The 20,276-nt window shown below is 39.6% G+C and overlaps 1 protein-coding gene across 2 annotated transcripts in view; it reads left to right on the top strand.

Annotated features, from left to right (window-relative positions):
• LOC122081999 (callose synthase 10-like) overlaps positions 1-20,276 on the top strand; it is a 107,927-nt gene that overhangs the window by 45,650 nt on the left and 42,001 nt on the right. For both annotated transcript variants that reach the window (XM_042649466.1, XM_042649464.1), the window contains exons 13-27: positions 4,991-5,083; positions 5,188-5,290; positions 5,401-5,524; positions 5,633-5,819; positions 5,926-5,978; positions 9,711-9,771; positions 9,942-10,023; positions 12,192-12,241; positions 12,861-12,947; positions 13,105-13,190; positions 13,286-13,313; positions 14,603-14,703; positions 14,857-14,938; positions 15,024-15,184; positions 15,361-15,481. In XM_042649466.1, coding sequence (XP_042505400.1) covers positions 4,991-5,083; positions 5,188-5,290; positions 5,401-5,524; positions 5,633-5,819; positions 5,926-5,978; positions 9,711-9,771; positions 9,942-10,023; positions 12,192-12,241; positions 12,861-12,947; positions 13,105-13,190; positions 13,286-13,313; positions 14,603-14,703; positions 14,857-14,938; positions 15,024-15,184; positions 15,361-15,481 — 1,419 coding nt within the window. The remainder of the gene's footprint in view (positions 1-4,990; positions 5,084-5,187; positions 5,291-5,400; positions 5,525-5,632; positions 5,820-5,925; positions 5,979-9,710; positions 9,772-9,941; positions 10,024-12,191; positions 12,242-12,860; positions 12,948-13,104; positions 13,191-13,285; positions 13,314-14,602; positions 14,704-14,856; positions 14,939-15,023; positions 15,185-15,360; positions 15,482-20,276) is intronic.

The following is a 20,276-nucleotide window of genomic DNA, read 5'->3' as shown; positions in this document are numbered from 1 at the left end:
GATGCTACATCCTTCCCCAAAAGAGATAAATGTAATTCCCTGGAAGCAATAGTAAGTTGGTTCCTAGGTTAGTCCAGAATTGAGCAGCTAGGAACCTAAGCAAGCTTGGAGGAGACGTCAAAGTAGAGGGCATTCCAAATCTTATCAAAGGGTGTGGAGTTGGAAGTCCATCTACGAAGATTATACTCCATCAAAATATGGCTGATGGTAGAAGCAAAGGCGAGCTTTCTGGCTGTGTCAAAGATAGAGATTCCGGTAAAGGTCATGTCAATCCATATCCATTCTCTCATAAGGGGAAGAGGTCTTCTTTTAGTAGGCCAGTATTTTGCAAGGACACACTTCCAAATGGTAGAAGTGAAAGGGCACTTGAAGAAGAGATGACTTATGGCTTTTGAGCCATTCTAGCACAAACAAGCACTAGGGACAAGGATATAGTGGTAGATGAGAAAGGACTGAGTGGGGAGGAAATTGGAGAGAGCTCTCCATTAATGAAGTTGTTGTAGGGGATGTGGGATTTGAACCAAACGAATTTATGCCCAAGGGATAGAGGGGCTGTGGGAATGATGTGATCTCTATCACCTTGAGGAGGGAGGGGAGGAAGAGAGGACCAGATGGCCGATAGGGAGGGGATGAAGGGGGAACGGACCAAGAACAATTGGAGATAATGGAAGAGATAGGAGAGTTGTTGGCGATCCCGGAGGAGTAAACGGTTCTTGGGTCCACTTTCAAGAAAATGATACCCTCTGGGTGCCAATTATCAAGCCAACAGGAGTGGATGAGCTTTCCTCAATATTGGAGTGAATGGAATTCAGGGCAATAGGTCTAGCTTGAAGGATTTTGTGCCAAGCCTAGGAAGCATCCAGGATGAGGGGAGAGGGCAATGCTGTTTCGGAGACAAGCTTCCAGATAAGCTTGAGTATGCCCACAGAGTTGGCATCTTAGGTCCTCAGACCAAGACCATCTTCAACCTTGGGAAGGAAAATAGAGGACCGATGGATGGGATGGAGGAATTTGGCTGAATCCACCCATTTCCAGTGGAAATTGCAAAAGAGGGGTTTGATGGACTTGATGGTCGATTTTGGAAGCTTGAAAACTCTCGACCAATAGATGTGAAAGGATTGAAGGACTGTTCGAATGAGCACGAGATAATCGGTGTAGGAAAGGAGCTTGCCTTTCAAGAGCTGAAGCCTCTTACGAATATTGTCCAACATGGGGGCACTGTGTTGGGTTGTCAACATAGCAATAATGAGAGGGAGGCCAAGGTATCTGACGGGGAGATAACCTAGGGAGAAGTCGGTGAGATCAAGGTGGTGAGCTTTGGATTCCTCAGAGATCCCAGAGAAGAAGAGCCAAGATTTGAGGATATTTTGAAGCCATAAAAAAGATTCAAATTGGGGGAGGGAGGACGTTTTGAATGGAGAGGGGATCAACTTTAGAGGAAATCATGAGGTCTTTAGCAAAAGCAAAGTGGTTGAACTTTTGGGCTTTGCTTTTAGCAATGGGGGAGATGAGGAGCTCATTGGTGTGGAATTGAATGGATCTAGAGAAGGTCTTCTAGAGCCAAGGAGAAGAGGAAAGGAGAGAGGGTGCAACCTTGCCTAATACCCATCGAGAAGGCAAAATAGCCAGCTGGGGAACCATTCACGAGGATAGAGAAGGTAGGGGAGGAAATGCAGGTGAGAATCCAATTGATGAAAACCGGGGGAAAGGATATGGCAGTCGGGACTTTGGATATGAAGTCCCAACGAGTAAAATCAAATGCTTTGTGGATGTCAATCTTGAGTAGGGGCAATGGGGGAATGAGATTTATGGTCAAGTTCTCGAATAATCACATGGAAAATGATGATGTTGTCAATAATGCTCCATGCAACAATAAAAGCTGATTGGTTGGGGTTGACAAGGGAATCAATGACGATTAGCAAGGATCTTAGCAATGAATTTGTACAAAAGGTTGTGGGGGGAGATGGGCCTGAAGTAAAGACATGGAGGAGGCACCCTCTTTTTTGGGGATTAGGCAGAGGAAGGTGTGGTTAATTCTTTGAGTTTGGGTGTGGTTGAAGAAGAAACTCCTAATGACCTTGGTGAGGTTAGTACCAAGGATGTCCCAATAGGAGTTTAAGAAGCCCATGCTGAATCCATCAAGGCCACGAGCTTTGTTGGCCTTATGGGAATGAACAATAACAAGGATTTCAAAGTTGGTTTGCAGGGTTGTTAGAGTGAAACACAACAAAGTGAATGAAATGGTTCAATTTTTTTGACCCATTTTATTAGAAACGTAACATTTTAAATTAAAGGAATGTATTGTTTCGGTCGTATTTGTTTGCTCTCATCTTGGATGACTTGACCAGTCATGTCCAAGATCAAGTCCCATTGTGTGTGTTATTTGCGGATGATATCGTTATGATAGATGAGATAGTCGAAGGGATTAATACTAAACTAGAGCTATGGAGATCAAGCTTAGAATCCAGAGGTTTTATTATAAGCAGGATGAACACAAATTATATAAGGTGTACCCACAACCCAACTAGAATAGGTGATGAAGTGGTGAAACTTGATGAGCGGGAGCTGTGGTTATTTTAAATACCTAGGGTCAATCTTTAACAAAGCGGATGATATAGTGGATGATGTTTCTCTTAGAATTAAGTGGGGATGGATGAAGTGGAGAGGTGCATCAGTACTGTTCGTGACAAACGTATGGCAATCAAACTCAAGAGAAAATTCTACAGGACAATAATACTACCAGCTATGACTTATGGTGCAGAGTGTTGGCAGTGAAGAAGAGTAATTTGAATAAATTGGGTGTGGCAGAGATGAGTATGTTGAGAAATTTGTGCGGCAAGACCAGGAGTAATAGAGTAAGAAATGATTATATTAGACACGACTTGGAGGTTGCTTTGATCTAGGATAAGCTCTGCGAGAGCCGGTTGTGGTCGTATGGTCATGTACAACGGAGACCCGTAGATGCCCCAGTAAGGAAGAGTGACTAGATTCATTTAGAAGGAGCAAAAAGAGGTAGGGGAAGGCCTAAAATGACTATAAAAGAAGTGACAAGGAAGGATATGCATACAGTAGGGATTGATTCTAATATGACTGCGGATAGAGTAATATGGAGGACTAGAACTCTTGTGGCCAACCCCTTGTAGGGGATGTTCCTGTGATGCTCTTTGGACTTCTCTTTCCTCATGCTACCTCTTTTTACCATCATTTGCTTTCATTTTGTTTCCTTCTATTCTTATTATTTTCTTTATACCATATCGGATCCATGTAGCCTACCCAATTTAGTTGGGATAAGGTTATGGTGGTTGTATTGTTTCGGTCGAGAGGATACTGAAACAATATATTTCGTCAAAAATTTCACTGAAAAACTGTATTCTTTGTATGTCGTTCAAGGTTTCGTTTAGACATCTGTCGAAACCGAAGTATTTCGTGAAATTTTGGCGACACTTTGAACTATGGTCAAGGATTGGTTTAGGCCTTTTCTGTTTTGATTTCGAGTCTGTTTTTGAGTCTTCTATATAAGTTTGTAAGGGGATACCACCTTGTAACGAATTTGAGTAATAACTATTTTCAGCCCTTTTGGTTCTGTGGTGATTCAGTAGGCTCCCTGGTGGTGATTATAGGTGGAGTATAGCCAAATGTTAGTGGGTCCCTGGGGAGAGGGGTAATGGAGAAGCAGGGCTCGAAGAACGATCAATGTATGGACGTGGGGATATAGCAAGTAAGCAGCATGGATTTCCCATTAGGACTGACTCCATTTAACCCTTGGTGGTGATTCCAAGGTTGGGGTACTGGTGGTGATTTGGGACCTACAGATCATGAGGTGATTCCTGATCATATTTTTGTCTTCTTATTTCTATTCTCTGTTTTAATTTAGTTTCAGTCCGAGAACTCTATTTCTGCTTAAATTTCAGGACTCCTATCTGAGATCTAACTCTGCTAATTTCCAAGTTCTGGTTTTGTTTTTGAGTTCTATCTTCAGGTGGTACTTTCTTCTGCTACTGATTGGTTCTGATTTAATATCTGGTCTCAGATTCTTACTGTTCTATTGTATTCAGAAGTATCCTAGCTCTAGTATACTTCTTTGATTTTTGAGTTTAATTCTTGAATTATGACTTCGATTGAGGACTATATTTACTTCTTATTCGTCATATCAGTCAATTGATTCTGTTAGGAACTCCCTAATTTCCTACTGTTGAATTCTGGTTCCCCGTCAGAAATTTCTATATCATATCTTAGTAAGGATTCTAACATATTTTGAAATCTGACTATTGGATTGCTTTGTAATTTGGTGATTTGTTCCTATACCTAATAGAGTATTCGATCTGTATTTTGACCAGATCCGATCCTTTGATATTCTGATATTTGAATTCTCTCAATTCTCGATTTTCTTTCCCTGGAATCCTGTCACAAGCTAATCCCCGACTAGATTTTATTGGTTCAGGATTAGCACTGCATTACATATCTTGTTACTTTATAGATGAGCTAATGAGAAACAATGATCACGTAAAATTTACCATAATCATTGCTCTTACACGCTGCGTGTTGAATTGCTTCCTTAATTTCAAGTGTATTTGATATTTGTTTTTCATTTAACTTTGGAAACTGATGTTTTCTTCTTTTATCTTGAGTGACAAACTGAAAGCATGAAAAAATTAAAATTATTGGATTTGTTTCCTGGAATGCCTGTTCAGGAGTGACCTAGATCCTTTTCTTTTATTTTTATTTTTTTGGAATACAATATTATTATTGGCTACAGCCTACAGTTTTATTTATGATTCAGGACTCTCTTCTTTTTTCTTAGTTACATGTTCTGTTAGTATGGCAACATCATTCTTAAGTTCTTCTGTTTACATTGGAAGGCATATTTTTCCCTTCTTATTTTGGCTTTTGTGCAAAGATTTTATGTCATGCTGGTACTGTGTCTCTGCTTCTGGATTTCATTTCATCCCTAAAGTGAGAAAATTGTCTTTTTTCCTCCCAAAATTGGCAGACAGGGAAAAGCAACTTTGTTGAGCATCGGACGTTTCTTCATTTATATCGGAGTTTTCATCGTTTATGGATTTTTCTGGCCCTGATGTTCCAGGTTTATTCCTATTATATTCATGAAATGGGATCTTTTTTTAACGATCAAATTTACATTTTTATTTGTCAATTTGATAAGTTCTTGTTTGATTGTATTAAATGCAGGGGCTGACAATCATTGGTTTCAGCAATGGAACTATTAATCTTCATACCTTTAAGAAAGTTCTTAGCATCGGACCCACCTTTGCTATTTTGTGTTTCATTGAGAGTATTTCTCATCCTTTTTTCAACTTTTGTGCAATTTTCCCCTATGGTTTACCCCTTTCTTGAGTGCAAATTTGTTTTAATTTTTTGGTGGAACTTTACCTGCATTAATAGGTTGTTTAGATGTCCTGCTTACATATGGAGCATATAAAACAGCACGGGGCATGGCAATCTCAAGGCTTATTATTAGGCTTTTCTGGTTTGGTATCAGCTCCGTATTTGTGATTTATGTGTACATGTACGTCTAGATTCCTCTAATTACACATATATTTGACATTGTGAATCTACTGATTTAGCATTGATTTTCTTTTGTAAATGATTTATGATTTTTAACTTAACGTTGCAGAAAGGTTCTGCAAGAGAGTAATAATCGAAATTCAGATTCGTTCTACTTTCGGATTTACATTCTTGTGCTGGGTGTTTATGCTGCTTTGCGGTTCCTCTTTGCAATGTTTCTAAAATTTCCGTGTTTTCACGTGCTATCGGAATTGTCTGATCAGTCCTTCTTTCAATTTTTTAAGTGGATATATCAGGTATGTACTTTTCAAAAGTTCCTTTTTTTCTTACCGTCAGGATATATGATTTTTGTCTCAGAAATGTGTTCCTCGAAGTATCATTTATTTCTTGTGTGATTTTCAGGAACGGTTCTTTGTAGGACGTGGTCTTTTTGAAAAGACTAGTGATTATTTGAGGTTGGCTGCAATACTTGGCGTCACTGTTTAGAAATATTTGGTCAATTTAGCTTAGTTGTATTATCTTTTATCATGTAATTGCTGGTGCATTCACCATATGATTTTCTTCATCCTCTCTGTGATCTGGTTTATTTTATTTTTGTTAAGGCTTATAATTATGTTCCATGGCTTACTTTTTTTTTTTCACTAAATGGCAATATTATTAGAAAAGATAAAAAGGTGACAACATCAATACAATGAAGGAAAACTTAAACTCGATCCCCCAGCCCCCGCCTTCAGAAAAGCCATCAGCAGGGAAAAGGAGAACACCTAAACTGAATCTATCTCCCTTAAAGTATTACACACAGCCAGCCTATCAGCTGAATTCTTCATCCCTCTAATATTTCAAAAGGGGCTGTCATCACTTACTTTTTTGACTCAGCAATAAGGTCAGACTTTCGCAAAGTCTGCACTGAATTGACCACTTTTTTCCCCTTCTGCTGTCTTGCAGCCTCTCTCTCGGCCTCTTCTCTCTCACAGAAAAACCTATCCAGCTGCTCAACGTCCCTGTGACTCACTACCACAGTACCACCTTGCACTTGAATAGGGCTGAAATTAGTGATCACCTTCTCCTGCTGCAGCGAAGAATTTAACGTCTTTCTTCCATGACGGCGACATAGTTGTCACGGCGTCAAATCGATCCAAGGCGGTGGAGGGGTGGCTAATTGATTTGGTGATGAATCGCCCGTTATGGCGTTGCCATGGCGGTCAAATCACCCATATGTCATTTTTTATTTTCCCTATTTTCTAAAGTTATTTAGTATGCTATTTTTTTATTTTTTCTATTTTCTAAAGTTATTTAGCATGCTACAAGCCTACAATATATACCCTATAACATATAAAACCAAAATTAAGCAACATCAAATCATAAAAAATCAACATAGCCCTGTCAAAATCACCCTGCATTTTACAAAAAATCGAACGCCTAGTGAATTAGGCGTACCTGGCGTCCATGGCGGTGCCATAGCGACGTCTATCAGCCAATGGCGACTGCCATTTGTGAGTCACGTAAATCGTAGCACTGCCATGAACTTCATTTTCAGCCAGGACGCCAAATCGCCGCCTAGGCGACGCCATGACAACTATGGACGGCGATAAACCCTGCAACCTCCCCTCTGCAATAGCATAGCTCGACCACCCCTACTGGTTCCAAAGGAATTGCTGTTCCCATCCCTCGTATCATCCCGCAGCATGTGGCCATACTCCTGCCCCGCACTTCATGAGAAACCGAAGATTGTCCAAGGCAAGTGGAATTATCGTCCCTTCCCATGTCATGGTGCTGTAGGGCACCATCCAATTCATACCCATAGGCCGATTCCTCAAACGATCCACCATCCGACCCAATAGCAGATCCACCATCCGACCCACCATCCAATCCATCAGCTCGCCCTCCATCGGCCCCATCATTCATCAAAAGATTAAAGCGCTCACTGCTACCCATGTTAGGAATATTCCCATTAATATCCAAATTCCCCAAAATCAGGTTAAGACAATTTGAATTTGTCCGTTACCATCACAAGATTCCATAGGGCGCACAATCTCCTTATTAAAGTAATTACCATTCATAGAATCAGCTGAATTATCCCTTCCTATCTGATTGGTTCTTGGAATGGTAGCTTCCACAAAAGGAGGAGTGGGATTTCCTTCTATAATAGGACTCCTGTCGTTACTGGGCTCTCCAGAATTTTCAGACGCCACCACCGTCCCCACCTCCAACCTATCAAGATCGCCTCCCCTTTGCTCCTCTTCCCTCTTGTTTGCAGCTCTCAACACTGCTACCTTTTTCTCCCTACAATCAGGATCGGAGTGGCCCAATTTTCTGCAAAACATACAACGCCCAATATCGTCTTCATAGATTATTCTCTGTGTAAACCAGAAAAGAACATCCTTCCCTGGCTGTTTTCGTTCGACCTGAATTTTCTCCACACTGCTTCCATTCAACTCCACCTCCACCAGAACACGAGCAAAGTTCCCCATAGAACCTAAGACGGTTCTTTTATCAATCGTGACTGGTCTTCCCGAAGCTTTTGCCATGGAGAGTAAAATTTTCTCATGCCAATACTCCATTGTCAACTCAGGATAGCGGATCCAGACTAGTTTGGTCTGAATATGATCTTCGTGTATGTTAAATTCTGGCCACCAGCGTTGAAACCGTATGACCTGCCCCTTCACCTTGACCGGCCCTCTTTTCCACATGGAGGCCATATCCCCTTCGAGTTCAAATTGGAATAGGATATAGCCCTTACCCAGAGGGCCTAGATTAACCTTTCCTCTTAAATTCCAGGCTTCCTTTGATTCTGTTCGCACATCATCCATTGACAGAAAACGAAAATTCACCTTACCAATCAATGCATAATTAAAAGATTGAAGCTTCTCTTCGTAAGCCTCCTGTGGAATAACCACTTTGGTGAGAGGCCCAACATGAATCGGCTCAGGAAGATCTTCAACATCCGGCGAGGTTCTACGCGCAATCGTAGCATAAGATTTCTTTTTACCTCCATCTGAAATCTTCTCAGCCATACCTGGGATATCTGTTGGGGCAGCCACATCCATAGTCTAAGCAGGCTCCACCACCATCGGAACAGCCGCAGGGGGGTCCACCGGATCATCCCTATTCACTAGAACAGGAGTAGGGGGTCTCTGTGACCTAAGAACTGGTCTCCAAAAATCAATAATCCTCCTTTGTTTTCCTCGATCAGGTGGTCGGCCACCATGAGGGCCAGAACCGCCGGCCACCTCCCCCTCAGAGCTTCTCTCTCCTTTGTTCCATTGCTTACTGATAATGGTAATGTTGTCCTTAATGGGAACCTTAGATAGCTAATAAAGTTGATTTTATTGGGCTCTCTATTTGTGATGTTGCTGTTAAGCAGGGTTTTTTTTTTTTTTTTTTAAACCGCCATCAATCATATTTGGATGGAGCGTAATCTTCGTAGATGGACTTCCGAGGGATGTGGAAGGCTATCTACTTCGATGTTAGCTCCAAGCTCAGGTTATTGCGCCTCCACCCTAGCAAGGACTTCCCTAAGAACATGCTCATTGTTTTCTCCTGGGGTCTCCCATCTTCGTGTATCTCCCCCCCTTTGTGTGAGTTGTATCCTTTCTCTTGCTTCTTGTATCCTTTGTGTGAGTTATATCCCCCCCCCCTTTTTTTCCCGTCCTCTTCGGTAATGAATTTATTTATTCACCCAAAAAAAAGTTGATTTTATGTTGAAAAGTATGTGGATACAATTCTTAATCAAGTTGAATCTTCAACTGATTTGGATTTTTTTTGCTTTTAGAAGTTTAATTGGACATGTTATTGTCCCAAGAGCCTTACATAAATTTCAGTTTATTGAGGAGAGTGGCAGTATGATCCTCTGCAGCTTCATCTGTTGAAGTAGTATGAGGCATTATATAGTGTTAGCTGTGCCATTCCCATCAGAAAGTTGGGAAAGTTTTATCTACAGTTGTAACTTTCTAATATGATCCTTTTAATTTTCTGCGTGGATGCTTGTATAATTTTTTTTAGGCTGTTAATTATTTTACCATTTGGGCTAACCATCAAAAGGTCTTTCTTCTGTTTCATCCATCAAAGTTGTTTCTTTGGAAAAGAATCATGTCGCAAATGCTTCTTCAGATAGTTTGACTGCTATCTTAACCCAGAGATGTCTTGTGAGTACTTAACTTTTTTATGTTTTTCTCTCTGAAATACAGGTATGTGGTCTTCTGGATGGTGATCTTTGGATGTAAATTTACATTTGCTTACTTTCTCATGGCAAGTTTTAATGCTTTGTTTTAGTTTATTGGTCCAATCAGTTAATTGTCTCCTCCTTTTTCTCTCTCCTTCTTTCTTATGTTATCACTTTCTCATGTCAAACATACGTTTACTGTTAATGGCTTATGTTTAGTACATTGAAATATCCTCTTGGTTTTGTAACAATACAGATTAAACCACTGGTCAGTCCTACCAAAGTCATAGTGAATATTTCCGATTTAACTTACTCTTGGCATGATCTTTTCTCAAAGCGTAAGTTCCAATTCTCATATATTATAAGATCATATTCTTCTTACTTAAGCATTTTAATTTGTTGGTTTTTTGTTTTTTGTTTTTTTGTTTTGGTTCAAGCGAGTGAGCTCCCATTTAGTTGGAAAAAAAAAGGCTTAGCTGAGTTGTGTATAGTGAAAACTGTGAACAATTGATCTTCTTTTCTTGTTGCTAAGTTGCTTTGTTTTTATTGTGTAATCAATTCTTATTGGTATTCTGATTGTCGCCAATTACAAGAGCAAATGAATAATGCAGCGATGCAACCTAAGCAAAAAATCATTAGATCTTCATTGTTAAAGTATTGATATTTTAGACTTGAAGGAAGTTGCGTGTCATCTCTTTCTTGCCACGGCACAGTTTTGAGATAGAAGCCTTTTCTTTGAATTTTTATACGTTTACTTTATAGGTTGACATATTTTCTGTTCTTGATGAAGCTGTTAGGGTTGATCTCAACTCGACGCAACTCAAATTCAACTTAGGGTTTTCTCAACTAAATTGGGTCCGCCACACGGATCATATTTTTGCCCTCGACCTTGAAGCAATATTTGTTTGTGAGTGCAAGGTCGTTCATGTCATCTCTCACCATTTTCCCATGCCATTATTGGTGTATCCCTTGGTCTTTTTGATGCACTAGGGCCTATACTTTGTATCATATCACTCCTTTCTGGTGCACTCAATGGCCTCCTTTGGAATTTCACATTACCACCCATGGTACAAGGTTTCACGAAATATCAAAACATTTTGGTTTTACGGGCTGTCGAATCAAAACAGCCTGCGATGTGCATTTTTTTCAAAGTTTCACAAAATTTCAGTCTTACATATATTTTTGCCAATATTTTGGTCAAAATTGTTACACTCCTTTAATATAAATACCAAGTAGCACGAAATTTCTTGACTTTCACCTGGTTTTGATTTCTGAACTTGGAAAACTCAGTCTTTTTCTGTCTTGGCCAAATCACTGTCGTACAAGCTTGGAACATTCTAGTGGTTATGAGCCTGCCCGGAACTGGTTTTGGTCCCAGGACTCTAGGACTGGGGATAGGGGTGACTCATTGCTTGTGTTGTACTATTGTTGACTCTAATATATGCGTCTCTTTGTAACAAACCTTTATGATGCATGACTATTAAGTGGTTTATAATTTGATGTCTATTAGTTCTTAGTAAATGTTGAATTTTTTTTACATGAATTATATGGGTTCTAGCACTAAATGTGAATAGGCTGTATTGGAGAGTATATACAACGTACACTAACAACATTGGATCCAAAGTCAAACTACCATTTTGGGTGTTATTTTTTAAATCGAAGGGTTCCACTATGTTTAGAGGGCCCAAATAGGATGTCCTAGAAGTTTCATAACCTAATTTGGCCACCAAAACCAGCCATGGTAACTTGAAAGAAAGTCCAGGTTTCCGCTGGAATTTCGGTTTCAGTCGAAACATTTAGTTTTCGATCCTGGTCGAAAGTTGAAAGCAGGCTCGAAACCAAAACAGAAATCTAGTACTATTTTACCACCTCAAACATCTCTTAGGACCCACTCTTTGATCACCTTAAGTATTTTATTTTCTTATTTTGTTTTTACGACCTTTTTACTTGGTACATCTCTACATTTTCATTTCATCTACACTAGTTTGGTTAGGTGGTGTTTGTTTTTCTCCCACATTCAGCTCCTTGGAACATTGCTGGTCGTATGGCTGTCCTATAGAATTTTCGTCTGAGTTATAGTGAGATGCGTGACGGTCTATCAGAACTCTTCAGAAGCACTTATCCTCTTTACCAACCCTGCTGTAATGCTATAAATAACATCTTCTTCCATTTCTTATTTTTTATTTATGACTGACCATAAAAAACAAATATTATTAATTTGAGGTATTTCCCTACCATCAATCCTACCATTTTATTGTCATTTTTCACCCTATCTTTATTTCTCCTTGTTGGTACCTCTGATGCTCATGTATGATTTGTAGTGTGCATTATAAGCTATCATATTTGCACTATTGATGTCAGATTGGTGAAGAAGAAGATTGCAAGTACATTGAGCTTGCTTGATGTTTTCATGATAAAAAAAAAAAATCTTGACACACTTTCCATTAGTTTGTTTAAAATATGTAATATATGCTTACTGATTTATGCCTGTCATAATTTTGGTCAGACAATCATAATGCGTTGACGGTTGCTACCCTTTGGGCACCGGTTGTGTCTGTAAGTATCGTTTGCTCTTTATTTAACTTTGTGCATTGAGAATGTAGGTGTGGACCAAATACATAAATAATTGATATTATATACTCATCATAGTTGTTAAGGTGTTGCCTAGGCGTCCAGGCTCTTTCTTGGGTCCAAGGTGACAACACACCTTGTTGACATTTCATCAGTTTACGTTGCTTTATATTTATTGTTTTGTTTTTGATGAATATGCTTGTATTATAGGCGATGTTTTATGTTGGTTTTCTCATATTAGGCCATTACGAGCATAATTATATCATATTGCTTAGATTTGGCTTCTATGCTGCATATAAGCATAATTATATAAAACTATCATTGCTGTTATAGTCATATTGCATGCCTAGGACGCTTAGGCGGAAGTCTAGTCACCTAGGCGCCCGTCCATTGCATTGGGTCTGCTAGTCGCCATGACAACTATGATACTCATACATTGTAGATTTTCGGCCAAAATTGGTTGGGAATCCCTCCCATCATTGGTTTCCTTGCTGGCCTATTTGATCCCTTGAGTGGTTAATTACTTTGTTCTTAATTGAATATTTGAAGCCTGTGGATATTGAAACTTTATAAATTGATAGTTGCACTTGTTTATATTTTCCAGATCTACCTTATGGATATTCACATATGGTACACAGTCTTATCTGCTCTTGTTGGTGGTGTGATGGGTGCTCGTGAGCGTTTAGGAGAGGTGCTGAGATGACCTTAACAATTTTATTTGTTATAATTTTGCATCACATTTGCTTAAGTTTTTCTGGTCTATTTATATTATTCTTTTCTGATTCATTATTAAAAACCTGTGTTGTAAATGTTGTTTGTGAGACTGATGTTTGTTGAATTTGTTGCAGATACGTTCAATTGAAATGGTTCATAAACGTTTTGAGAGCTTTCCGGAAGCCTTTGTGAAGAATCTTGTATCTTCCCAGACAAAAAGGTGCCTGTTTGATGACTTCCATTATTTGTCAGTGAGTTCTACTTCTGCTCTTTTACATTTCAATGAGTTGACACTTTGCCAACTTGATCTGACAGGATTCCTTCAGACACACAATCATCCCAGGTGAGGATTCTGTTTTGTTGTTTTTTCACTTTTTATTATCTGTTGCTTCTCCCATGATTTCAATAAATTTCTTGGGTGAGGATTCCATTTTGATTTATTTGATTTTATGATTGTTTCTTTCATTTACTACTTATGTTCCTTTGGGAAGGAGTATGTTGTGTTTTGTGTATTATCTGCACTAAAGGTCACGATTCTGAAATTGAAATTGGTAGAGGTGAATTGTACGTGATTAGAGATCCAGTTATGTGTTGACTTTGGTGATTCAGGGCTTTTGGGTTAAGTTTTATAGTGGTGTTTTACAAAACTATGGAATAAAGAGAGCTCAACTGCTTTTTTTTACTAAGTCAAGTGTTTCCAGTTTCTGAATGATACTGAACTACTGATGAGTCCTGCTCATGGTTTGAAAACTCGGTGATATCTTGCCAAGATTTCGGATATTTTGGTGTTAGCTTTTTTACTGAAAAGGAATTGCATACGAAACACGAAAGAGACAATTTCTGCCCAAAATATGCACTATTTCGTCGAAATTTCGGTCATCTCGGTCATTTTGTTTCGCTCATTTGCTAATTTAGTCCATTAGCCCCCCCAAAATGGCCAAGTGAAGCACATGGGAAAAGTACACTATTGTTGAACCTTGGTCCTGCTAGCTTTATTGAATTATTCCATGCACTGCTGTTTTTGTGTTGAGTATGGGACACACTGACACCCACATTATCTATTTACTCTATCTGGATGGCAATCATTTCCACAAGTCCTTTGATTAATGCTCTTTTGATTAGTAATTCATAGAGTGCTATAAAAATTAAATGACAATTGAATTCCCATGAGTGTTCCCTTTTGGGAAGTGATGCTTCTGGTGGTGTCGTGGTGACTGGTGAACTTTTTTTTTTTTTTTTCATTTATATGTGAGAAAACTAACTCATTCATAATCCACATATTTGTGCGAGCTCTTCATTTTTGGTTCCCTTCCCCTCTCCCCTTCCCATCCTTGGGTTCAAGTCCTGTCTTTTTACCTTCCATGGTGATTTCATATCTAATAATCATAATGTCTGGTGTGGATTTGGATGCAAATGGATTCCGGTACGTGCTATTTGTCTGAAATTATGATTTTTTAAATTCTGGCTGGCCAGTGTGCTGCTCCTGCTTGTCTTGAATTCCCTACATTTCCCCCTTTTTCAGTGTAACTGAATCATGTTTTTCTGTACGCACATTGCTTCTTAGTTGATGTTGTGCACATACAAATGGTGTAACCTACCTGTGGTCTTTTTTTTTTTTTTTGGTTAATTAAGGTTTCTCCGGAGGTGATGAACAAGGAATTTGCATCTATATTCTCTCCCTTCTGGAATGAGATCATCAAGAGTTTGCGTGAAGAAGATTATATCAGTAACCGGTAATTCATGCATACAACATGTTTTTTTTTTTTTTAGTTCTATCGATTCATGTCTGCTAAATGTTTGGTTTTGTGTGCATTAGCACCTTTGAATTATTTTTCCTTTCATTTTTTCTATTCTGTTAATCCTTCTTCTACTTTTGATTCTTCTAGTGAGAAGGACTTGCTTTCTATTCCAAGCAATGCTGGAAGTCTCAGATTAGTTCAGTGGCCTTTGTTTCTTCTTTCCAGCAAGGTATGTCATGTTTTGACTGTCTACAAGCTTATACACACACACACATATTCTTTTGGTCTTTATAATTCTTTTCTTGATCTTCCAGATCTTTTTGGCCTTGGATTATGCTTTGGACTGTAAGGATACTCAGGCAGATCTATGGAGCAGAATATCTAGGGATGAATACATGGCATATGCTGTTCAGGAGTGCTACTACAGTGTAGAAAAGATTCTGCATTCTCTAGTTGACAGTGAAGGGAGGCTTTGGTATGGATCTTACACATTGTTTCTGTTTGTGTTTGACAATGTTTGTCTTCTTCTCAACTGTGAATTGAACAAGAATATCTTTCTGCGTTATTTGCATCCTGTTCTTTCTCCTCCCGTCATTGTGTAATCAGATTCTTTATAATTTCATTGCTTTACATATTATCTTTTGGTTATAGGGTGGAAAGGATCTTCCGTGAGATTAATAACAGTATTTCGGAGAATTCTCTGGTTATAACTTTAGTTCTCAAGAAGCTTCCACTGGTGGTTTCAAGGTTTACGGCTTTGACTGGGCTTCTGGTAATCTCTTACATATATTAATCTATCTAATAGATTCAGATGTTATTTTCCAGTTCCCTTATAAAATGCCTCCAATCTGAGGCCAGAAGGCTGTTTGCATTCCTTCTAGGTGAAAAATTGAATGTTAAAAGGAGAATATTTGGCACACAACATCTAGTTTTGTGAATCTCTGACATAGGTGGCACTGTCATTCTACTGATAGGAAGACTGCTCATGTTTTATTTTGTTATAAGGCGTTGAAATTTGTCACGGACCTTCACCTTATTTCTCCCATTCAAATACAAATCCCTTCTCTTCTCCCGCTTGGCATTCACCTATGACATCATGATCTTCTCCTAGGCTGACCCTCTTTCTATCTCTACCATGATGTCCACCCTTCAATCCTTTGAATCCTTCTTGGGGCTTACCATTAACCTCCTCAAGTCCAGTATCTTTATTTCTGGTGTTTCCCTTGCTGTCCGTGACATCCTCACTGAGCTTGCTGATATTCCGCTTGGTTCTTTGCCTGTTAAATACTTGGGGCTTCCCCTTATATCCTTTAGGCTTTCTGCTCACCACTGCGCTTCCGTGCTGGACAACCTCAGGAAAAGGCTCTAGCTCTGGAAAGGCAAGCTACTCTTTTTTGCTGGCCGCCTTACCTTGGTTAGATTTGTCCTTCAGTCTATGTATCTTTACTGGTCCGGTACCTTTGCCCTCCCTGCTTTAGTCATCAAATCCTTTGATGGTCTCCTTTGTTCCTTTCTTTGGAAGGGCTTTGATTCCTCTAAATTCCTAAGGCCCCTAAGTTGGGAAAGGTTTGCCTTCCCAAAGTTGAAGGTGATCTTGGGATCAGAAGAATAAAAACCAACAATTCTATTGGTATCCTCAAAGCTCATTTGGAAGATTGTGTCCAAGCATAAAAGTATCTGGGTGGACTGGATGTACTCCGATTTGCTCAAGTCTAATACCCTCTGGACTGCTCCTTTGATTACTGATGCCTTCTGGATCTGGCGTAAGATTCTTGAGCATAGATCCATGGCCCTCTCCGCCATCTCCTTTAAGATTGGTAATGGCCAGTCTATCTCCGTCTGGGAAGATCCTTGGCATCCTACTGGCATCCTTTCTCACCTTATCTCGCCTAGAGTCATTTACTCTTCGGGCCTTCCTTCTAATGCCTTAGTCTCCTCTATCCTTAGCCCCAATTGTTGGTGCCTCCCTCTCCCCCCTTTCCCCCTGGCCACAAAGGAGTTGACAAGTGTATATATCTGGCTCCCCTCCCCTAATGGAACCTTTTCTTCCACCTCCGCTTGGTCTTTCATTCGAATCCTTCATCGATTGTCCCATGGCACAAGGTGGTTTGGTTTAAAGGCCACATCCCCTGCCATAGCTTCACTCTTTGGCGTTGTCTATTCAATTGCCTTCCCACCCAATCTTTTCTCATCCATCACCACATTCCAGTCAACCCTGCTTGTTGCCTCTGCCCCCAGGGTATTAAGGACATCCCCCACCTCTTCTTCTTTTGCCCTTTCTCTTCCATCATCTGAAAAGCTGTCTTGTCCAAATGTTGGCCGTCCAGAAGATCCATTCTCCCATTTGACAGAGAGTGGAACTGGATTGATACGACATTCTCCGGGTCTTCTATCTGTGACTCAGTTGGCAAATTGGCCTTTTGTGCTACTATTAACCGCCTTTGGGCTTTGGATGTAACATCCAGTGATGGACTCCCAAATCCCGTTCTCCGGATAAGATTTGGAAAGCTATCTATTTTGATGTCACGTCCAATGCCTTAACCCTTCAAACCCTCCCTGTCCCCAACACTCCTAGAAATTCTCACATCATTGCTTCCTGGGGCCTCTAGGTTGACTTCATCCATCCCACATGAAGGCTTTAGGGGTTTTGACTCCCCCCCCCCCTCTTTGTTTTTTCTTTTGGCCGGCCATTGTAGGAGATATTATTTGTAATTTTGTTTTTCTGTATTTTTCTTTTGGTTGTCTATGGGCTTTCTGTTTTCCCTTGTTGGCTTATGCCTCCCCTCCCCCTCCTTCCCTTGTATATTCTTCTCCTCTGGGCTCTAGTAATGAATTATTTATTCCATCCAAAAAGAAAAAAAATTGTCAATTGGCTCATGGGTTGAAATTTTAAGATCTTTAGGGGTTCAATTTTGCTATGCCACTAGCTTGGTTAAGTTGGTTGATGCTTCTACTTGAGAGGATGGCTATCTTAAGTATGTTGTATTTCTAGGTTGTGGAGTTTGAAGATTTTAAGGAGTTGTATGAGAAAGATCAACACTTGAGTCATGTTTGGAAAGATTGTGGCTTAAGTGGTTCATGTTGCTACTTTCTTGTGCAGGATGGTTCTTCTCCCTACTGTAGCAAGCTTTATGTTCATAACTTGTTGCTCAAGTATGTTATTATGCCAGAAGACATGGTGGTGGACCATGTGGCCATTTGAATCTCGGTGGCCAAAGTAATGACCAGATGCTACTAAATTTCTAGAGACATAATGAACATTCCAAATGGAACCTAATGCCTAAAGTTCTTTTTGCTACGGGAAACTTTGCTACAAGTTGGTTTTTTAAAGTTCACTATGTGGTCCCATAGGATGGATTTTATGTGCAGCCTCCTTAAGAAACTGTGTGGTCCCTCAGAAGGGATATAATGTGCAGCCTCCTTAAGTTCACTATGTGGTGCCATAGAATGAATATTATGTGCAGCCTCCTTAAGTTCATTATGTGGTCTCATAGGAATATAGGATGGAGAAACTGTTATGGGCACTTTACAGATCTGCCATGTAAATTTTTGCACTGTAGGTGAAGCCTTTGTGAGTGAATGGTTTTATTTCCTTCATTGAAGTTTGCCTTATGGGATTGAGTTCCAACATGAACTATTTTCCATGTAACAGACTCTTGAATCTTGATAGGGTTGACTTATTCAGCATAATTCATGTTGCTCAGCTGACCCAGACCTTTTGGAAAAGGAAAATCTTACTTTGTGGTGGTATTATTTTCTTTGTTCAAACTAAAATATGTCATTAAAAGTGGGATTCAGACCCTCTCCCTTGCAGGAGAAATCCCAGCATACATCTGATGTCTGGGAACACCTGGGCACACCCCCCAACACCTTGGCATGCACCCCATGGGGCTCCCAACAGTTGGATGTGTGCTGGGTTCTCTCCCACGTGGGAGAGGATCCAAATCCTTAAAATGTGATGGTATGAAACATGGTTTAAAGAATCAGTATGTATCATACCGTATTGGCCCTTCCCGATACGATACATTGAAATCTTAAAATCCTTTTGTATAGATTTGCATCCTACGATATATACCGATACACTCCTATATGATACAATACACACCGATACGATACAATACACACCGATATGTACAAATAATGGAAAATAAAAAATAGAGGTGAATTGTATGTTTCGATTTGTATTGGTACGTATCGGGGCGTATCGGTATGTATAGACTGATACATACTGATATGGTACGATATGTACCGATACGGTGCGTTACGATCATATAGTGGCCAAGATGAGCCATTTTTTAGAAAAAAAAACATGATTTTTTTAGGGTTTTTTTTTCCAAAGTTCCTACCCGCCATTTTTTCTATCTTGGCAGCATTCCGAGTAACTCCTCAACCTGGAGTTCCGCCTGAGGAAGGGGGGGCAGCGGTAGCTGCCGAATCTTCTACTGGTACATGGACAACTGTGTGGACCGATGGACTTACCAGCCTTGATCATTACAAAGGACGATGCTACCACATTGAGGCAGTTGCTGGAGAAGAAAATCAATTTATTGCTTATGTAGCTTACCCTTTAGACCTTTTTGAAGAAGGTTAACTAAAGTGGAAATCAAGGTTGCGAACAACGATTTTACATTTATGGGATAATTACAAACATAGTTGTCACGGCGTCAAATCGATCCAAGGCGGTGGAGGGGTGGCTAATCGATTTGGCGATGAATCGCCTATTATGGCGTTGCCATGGCAGTCAAATCGTCCATGTGTCATTTTTTATTTTCCCTATTTTCAAAAGTTATTTAGTATGCTACTTTTCTATTTTCCCTATTTTTTAAAGTTATTTAGCATGCTACAAGCCTACAATATATACTCTATAACATATAAAACCAACATTAAGCAACATCAAATCATCAAAAATCAATATAACCCTATTAAAATCACCCTGCATTTTACAAAAAATCGACCACTTAGTGAATCAGGCTTGACCTGGCGTCCATGGCGGAGGCATAGCGACGCCTATTAGCCAATGGCGACCGCCATTCGTGAGTCACATAAATCGTAGCACTGCCATGAACTTCTTTTTCTGCCAGGATGCCAAATCGCCGCCTTGGCGACACCTAGGCGACGCCATGACAACTATGACTACAAACCTTGGATTTTTAGTGTTATACTCTCAATTTAGTGTTTATGCATAATATATGTTATATATAGCTTTCTTTAACATTTTTTTATGCAAAAGTGTATAATAAGTGTTTCCTATCCATTTATGTGCGTATCTTTACCGTATCTTAGCCTAGCTCCGATACAATACGATACCCTCTGATACATATCTTAATTTTGGTCTACCAATATGGCAACCGATACCGATACTTTAATCTTTGGTATAAAAATCAACAACCAGCTACTATATGCACAATGAATTTATTTCCTGTTAATTTTCTTCTCTGTTTCTTCAGTATTTTATTTCTCTATCATCTGCGATAATTATGTTCTTAAAATGATTCATATAAATCATGGAATTTTCTCTGAATTGAAATGTCATGATTCTTCTTTCTTTCATTTGTACTCTGATGATT

Source organism: Macadamia integrifolia, chromosome 6 (genome assembly GCF_013358625.1).
Source record: "Macadamia integrifolia cultivar HAES 741 chromosome 6, SCU_Mint_v3, whole genome shotgun sequence".
Lineage (NCBI taxonomy): Eukaryota > Viridiplantae > Streptophyta > Magnoliopsida > Proteales > Proteaceae > Macadamia > Macadamia integrifolia.
The sequence above is the reverse complement of the archived record's forward strand: the minus strand, read 5'-3'. Positions and strand labels throughout refer to the sequence as shown.